Source organism: Nematolebias whitei, chromosome 15 (genome assembly GCF_014905685.2).
Source record: "Nematolebias whitei isolate Nwh7 chromosome 15, NemWhi1, whole genome shotgun sequence".
NCBI lineage: Eukaryota > Metazoa > Chordata > Actinopteri > Cyprinodontiformes > Rivulidae > Nematolebias > Nematolebias whitei.
The window spans coordinates 36,203,791-36,209,936 of NC_056512.1; the positions used below are offsets into that span (position 1 = coordinate 36,203,791).

The following is a 6,146-nucleotide window of genomic DNA, read 5'->3' on the forward strand; positions in this document are numbered from 1 at the left end:
GGATCGTGATAAGAGGCGATAAGTGAGTAATACGGGATTTGGAGGAGTGACTGGAGTTGGGGCGGGGGGGGGGGGGGGGGGGGGACGTATATTAGTTGCTTCGGTGTATAATTTGCAGGACTTGCAAGTTTTTGCAAAAAGGTGCAACTTATATGGCGAAAAATATGGTAACTTTAAAAATGCACTGTTTTTTTTTCCCTCGCTCATAAAATTTGTCATTGTTGTTTCCCTAAATAAGCATTTTGCTTTTTTTTTAATCTTCTGTTTGGAAGAGACATAAAAACCTAGAAATGTTGTGTTTAGTTATTTTCACCAAATGGATTTTTGTTGTAAACCTTGTTTTACATGACTTCACCCAGAGATGAGATGAGGGCAGTCACACCCTTTTTTCCTTTCTGTGACACCAGCACATAACTTTAACCTCCTCAGTGTTCTCAGCTGTTCATGTAGTTCGCTGTCGTGTTCTTCTCACAATTTGACAGACGAGTGGTGTTTGCACGTGCGCAGATCTGGGTATGATGTTAAGGTGGTGTTCTGCCTCACCTTAAGATCCTGGACACGTGAACGCAGAAGCTCTTGTTTATTGGTCTTGACACGTCTTCCAGTTTACGTCCCCCTTGTGACATGGCAACTTCTCTGCTTTTACTTTGCATGTCTGTGCACAAACTGCTAAAGAACAAGACTTCTTCCTTTATGAACATGTAAACATATGTGAAAAGCCAAACATTTCTTTGAGCAATAATTCAATTACAGAGCAAAATATCATAATGGAAGCACAATGAGGGGCCTTAGTGTCATGTGCTGCTGCAAGTTTAACATTTTCGCAGACCTCTGATAAACAATCGCTACAAAAATCCTCAGCGTGGCTTTCCCAGGATCGTTACAGCTGGAATAACAAGATGTGCTTTGGACTCTTATTTTTCCCAGTCACTTCATTAAATCTGGCACAGAGGAAACATAAACAACAAAGTAAATGCTTTTTTTTTTTTTTTAAATCCTGTTATTCTGTGACTGGTGCACCAGTAACCCCCCTCCGACAAACACAGATCAGCTCTCATGAACTTCAGCTCTGAAGCTCCTTGTCAAGTAAACCTGACGACATGCAGCCAACCAGGATTTGTGTCAGTGAGAATAAACCTGTAAACGTCACTTTATTATTATTTTTAACAACAAAAGGGTTTTAAAAAGACGAGGGCAGCAATCCATCCAGATGATTGATTTAAAATCAGAAAGGCAGAATCAGAAATTAGACATTTAATCTCAACATTTCTGGTATATTAAGTCCCACGCCTTACTGTGTGACTTAACCTGTTCCAGAACATGACTGAACAAAATCTTCTTATTCCCTTTAAGAGTAATAAAAAGGAACAACGGTTCAAAACATTTATCTTTTTAATGTTTTTGCATTTTTTTTTTACTGTACATTCATCCATCCATCCGTGAACTTTATCAGCTTCTTCCTTTTCAGGTCGCGGGGGTCACTGGTGCCTTTTCCAGCCATCACTGTGCAAGGGGAAGGGGACACCCTGGACATGTCTCCAGTCCATCACAGGGACACGTAGAGACAAACAAACATTCACTCTCTCACCCTCACCTACAATTTAGAGTTACCAGTCAGCCTAACATGCATGTTTTTGGTCTGTGGGAAGAAACTGGAACAGCCGGAGAAAACCCACGCATGCACGGAGAGAACGTGCAAACTCCACCCAGACAGGTCCCCCAGCCAGGATTTGATCCGGCGACCTGCTCGCTGAGAGGCGGCGGCTCTACCGACTGTGCCACCGTGCTGCCCTTTTACTGTAAATTCTGTGAAACAATAACTGATTAGATTTGAATCAAGACTGCAGCCACTTATGTGCAGCAGTTCAGTGATTTCACCCGAGATGCCACAGATTTGTATTTTTTTGGTTGATGTTGTGCAGCGCAGCACGGTGGTGCAGTTGGTAGAGCTGCTGCCTCTCAGCGAGCAGGTTACGCTGATGGATGGATGGATGTTGTGCGAGCTTGTTGATCAGAGCCATTTTAATATTTCTCTTCAGGAACACATTTTTTTGTGCCTCAAATGACCCTTCCTGTTTGAACAGATCACCTGATTAGCTTCGGTGTGATGAAACACTTCCCGTGTGTGACTGCTTCAGCTTTTGTTTGTCTGCAGGCGATGTCTCACGCACAGGACATGTTCTCGGGGGATGTATCACAAACGGCGCAGGGTTGCATGTCTTAGTATTACCTTCGCAAAAACATTCCTCTACCCACTCATTATCTCATTAAAATGATTATAACTCAGCCAAATATGCAGATGTGGAGCTCAAACCTGGTTTGACAGTAGCTGACGTAAAATATATTGGGTGATACGGATTCATTTAAGAAATGTTGAATCAATTATCTTACTTCTTAAGTGTAAAGAACATTTTATTTACTGACCCTTGCTGTGCTTGGAACAGAACACACCACATACAAAAAAAAAAAAAAAAAAAACTAAATTGAAATAACTTAAAAATCTAACCATAATAAATAAAAAAAGAACAAAAGGATTTTCATTCTTCTTTCAGCGTTCATTCCAGGACCTTTGTTGCGTTGCGTCATCTGGATGATGCAAAGCAGAACAACCAAGAAAATGTTTGACATGACAAAGTTTTCACGTTTATGTTCTTATTGCAGTCAGACCTCTGACACTTTACCCGTGACAGACAGATGTAAATCAAGGCCGTGGTGACAGAAGCGGGTCACCACAGACGAGCTGGCTTTTTGCTTCACGAAGAGTCTCAGCTTGTCCCTGAAGGTTTCCCCCAGAAAGCTGTAGATAATGGGGTTAAGGCAGCTGTTGGAAAACGCTGCCAGGTTAACAATGTGGCCTGTGAGTGGATAGTCGTGCCACAAGGCGGACGCAGCCCTCCGCGACGGGTTAGCCGTGCCCTGCAGCAGCTGGATGCTGATGAAGACGTTCTCTGGCAGCCAACAGATGAAGAACACCAAAACCACCACCACGATCATGCGCAGGGCTTTCTGCCGCCGTGGCCACAATCCACGATGCTTCTGGGCCCTCATGAGGATTCGTCCAATCAGTGAGTAACATAGACCGATGATGGAGAAGGGCACCAAAAACCCAATGGTCACCTCCAGCCACTGGATCTCAAAGACGTTTGCAAAGCAGAAGTGCACCTCCCCCCTGTGCTGGCTCTGCACAATGGTGAAGGGGAAAAGGGTGGCCAGGATGGACGCCATCCAGATCAGGCCACAGCTGAGCTTGGCGTGCTGCATCGTCCTCAGTGAGCTGCTGCTCATGGAGTTGGCTAACGCAATGTATCTGTCAAAGCTCATCCACGTGAGGAAGAAGATGCTGCTGTACATGTTGATCTGCAGGAAAAGGGACATGAAGGTGCAGAGGATGGCGTAGTCGTAATACTTCTCGTTGAGGTTGAAAACCTCAATGAGGGAATCGGCCACCAGGATGAGATCCGCAACGGCCAAATTAACAAAGTAGAGGTCAGGGATGGTCATCTTGTCTCTGTGGTTCAGGTTCACCACCAGGATTAGGATGTTGCCTATAAATCCAATGGGAAACAGGAGGATAGTGTACAAGCAGGACAAGAAGAGGCCGATGCTGTAAAACTGGTATTTTTCAGAGTTTTCACTTAAATCCGCGGCGCTGTTTTTGAACGAAGTGTTCTGTCCTTCTGTAGTGATATTATAGATCCAGACCAAAGACTGCCGTTCCATCCTGGCTGCTGTTGGCCTGCCTTAAATCAGAAACCACTTGTGAGTCATGTTCACCGGCTACATCATGCAGCCATCCCAGCTCCAAGCTCTTCAAAGGAATATTCATCTATCCTGTGTTGCGCCGACAGGAGTCAGGTGAGCGCAGTGAAACATTTATGGGATGCGTGACCCCATCTTGACATCAAGTTTCATCTGTCAGTAAACTCATGATGTAAAACAGCAACTCTTCCATGTCTTAAAATGGACTTTGCTCTGTGCCCCCGATCTGGCACATGGTCTCGACTCTTCTGTGCTCCGGAGATCAGACGGTGCCTTTTTCTCGTCTCCCTTTGAGTCATCTGATTGAAGAGCTCCCCAAGTACCTGTAGATCTTTATTCAGCAAGAACCGACCAAGGATGTTATTGCTCTGAGCTGTGAACAGAACGGAGGACAAATACCACGAGAAAGATGATTAGAATGAAGCGCTTGTTAAAACAGCTGTAGCAACGGAGGCACTATTTTAATAGGAAAAGTCTTATTTGAGGTCAAACTTCATCTTGATTTAAGATGAGCCTAATAGTTTTTGCTGTGAATAAAATGGAAAACACATCATTTATGTGAGCACATTAACATTCATGTTTCAGTCTTAAACAGATGCATTGAAATCTTTTTAAATCCAGACAGTCGAAACCTCCTCCAACCGGTTTGTCTAAACTTGATGACTATTAATTAAATTTTTTTTTTTTTAAACATCCTCGGATTTTTATTAATACTCACTAGATTTGTATTTCAACACTCATCATAAATAACTATAATTAAAAATGGTATGTTTTGTATTCAAAACACAGTTGATCATTTGGTAAAAATTATATTTAACAAGTTTTCTGGAGTGTATCTTCAACTGAAATAACTGCCTAAAATATTCACTTTTTTTTATAAAAGTACTTTTCAAACCATGAATTACTGCATTCACAAACTAGAAATTTGACTAAATACATTATTAATATAAAGACTTTAGATTTTCAATACATAAATCATATATCTTCTTGTTTTTTTTAACCAAAAATCATGAAAACATTACATATTTGACATAAATACAAACAACTCATTTACCAGTGTAATCGCATACTACTTTAGTTCTAAAATAAATGCACGGATGACACTTTTTAAAGCCTTTTATTTCATTTAAAACTAATTTAATCTTAAGTTTTTTTTTACACTGAGGTTATCTGAAATTATTTAATTTGTCTCCGGCAAACTATATTAAACTAAAATCCATCCCTAAAATAACTACAATCCAGATGTGATAAAAACAACTGGCTGATTAAAATACGCCTGACTTAATAAAAATAAATGATAAAGAAAGGAAAAGCTCAAAGACAAACAAAGATGGACACCTACTTTAATGTAGTGATTTATTGCTCCTTCGTGCTGGTCCAGTGTGGAGTCAGAAAGCCGGAGGTTTGTAAATCGAATGTCCAGCCTTCTCCTCTGCACCACCTACTGTTTGGCCCAACCCTGCCTGGTCATGAGACGAGGGCGGGGGCGATGCAGGAAGACAAGAGATGATCTGACCTTAAGTACTTTGACTGATTTTTTTGCCACTAATTTAATTTATTTATTTATTTAGGCAACTCAAACACAGCATGTGTACAACCTCAACCTGATTTCACCAAAAAAGTCTGAACAACAAATAAGTGCAGAGGGGAGACTGAATCCCTAAAGTCGTGTTACTATGGCAACCACTTGCATTTTTACAGGTGTATTTGTTTACCTGGGCGCTTCAGCTGTTAGTGTTAAATGCCACATGTTTTACACTATTAGTGTTTAGTATATTTCTTAGTTTATAGCTTGGATCTTTATTTACAGTTTCTTTTTACACTTTATACTTTTGCTATTGTCGGATGTGACTCTGTGTACACAATTTCGTTCCACCTCATGTACCACATGTGATGCGAATGACAATAAAACCTACTTGAACTTGAACCCATGGCTCTTGTTTTTTGCAGCCATCTGTTATAGCACAATAAACCAACAAGCGAAAAACACAGGAAGTATTTTAGTGCTCACTAACGTTTCATTTGCGATGTCAGAACTAATATTTCACGCCAGTAAGACCAAAAACGGTGGGCCTTCACTGTTAATAAAACAAAAGTAGAGCAGGCTCTTTGCTCCTGGGCCAGGTCTGCACTATCATAATTTTAACGACGTAATGTGTCCAGACTGTAACTATGGAAACCAACCTGCTATTGAATCAACACATAGTGCGTTTTTCACAGCTGGGATGGATTAATTGCAGATAAGTGCAATGATTGCAGACGTACAATAACCATCTGTACTACATGGATATAAATATGTACATTTGTTACTGTTGGACAGAAATTATAAAGAGTTAAAGAATCCATCCATCCATCCATCCATCCATCCATCCATCCATCCATCCATC

At 41.1% G+C, this 6,146-nt stretch overlaps 2 protein-coding genes across 2 annotated transcripts in view; one reads left to right on the forward strand and one right to left on the reverse strand.

The window, feature by feature from the left end:
* LOC119421774 (inactive rhomboid protein 1) overlaps positions 1-6,146 on the forward strand; it is a 952,927-nt gene that overhangs the window by 189,498 nt on the left and 757,283 nt on the right. The gene's annotated exons all lie outside the window — the stretch shown is intronic.
* On the reverse strand, positions 2,662-3,720 carry gper1 (G protein-coupled estrogen receptor 1). The gene has a single exon (XM_037689142.1). It carries the CDS (start codon positions 3,718-3,720, stop codon positions 2,662-2,664), a length of 1,059 nt encoding a protein of 352 aa, XP_037545070.1.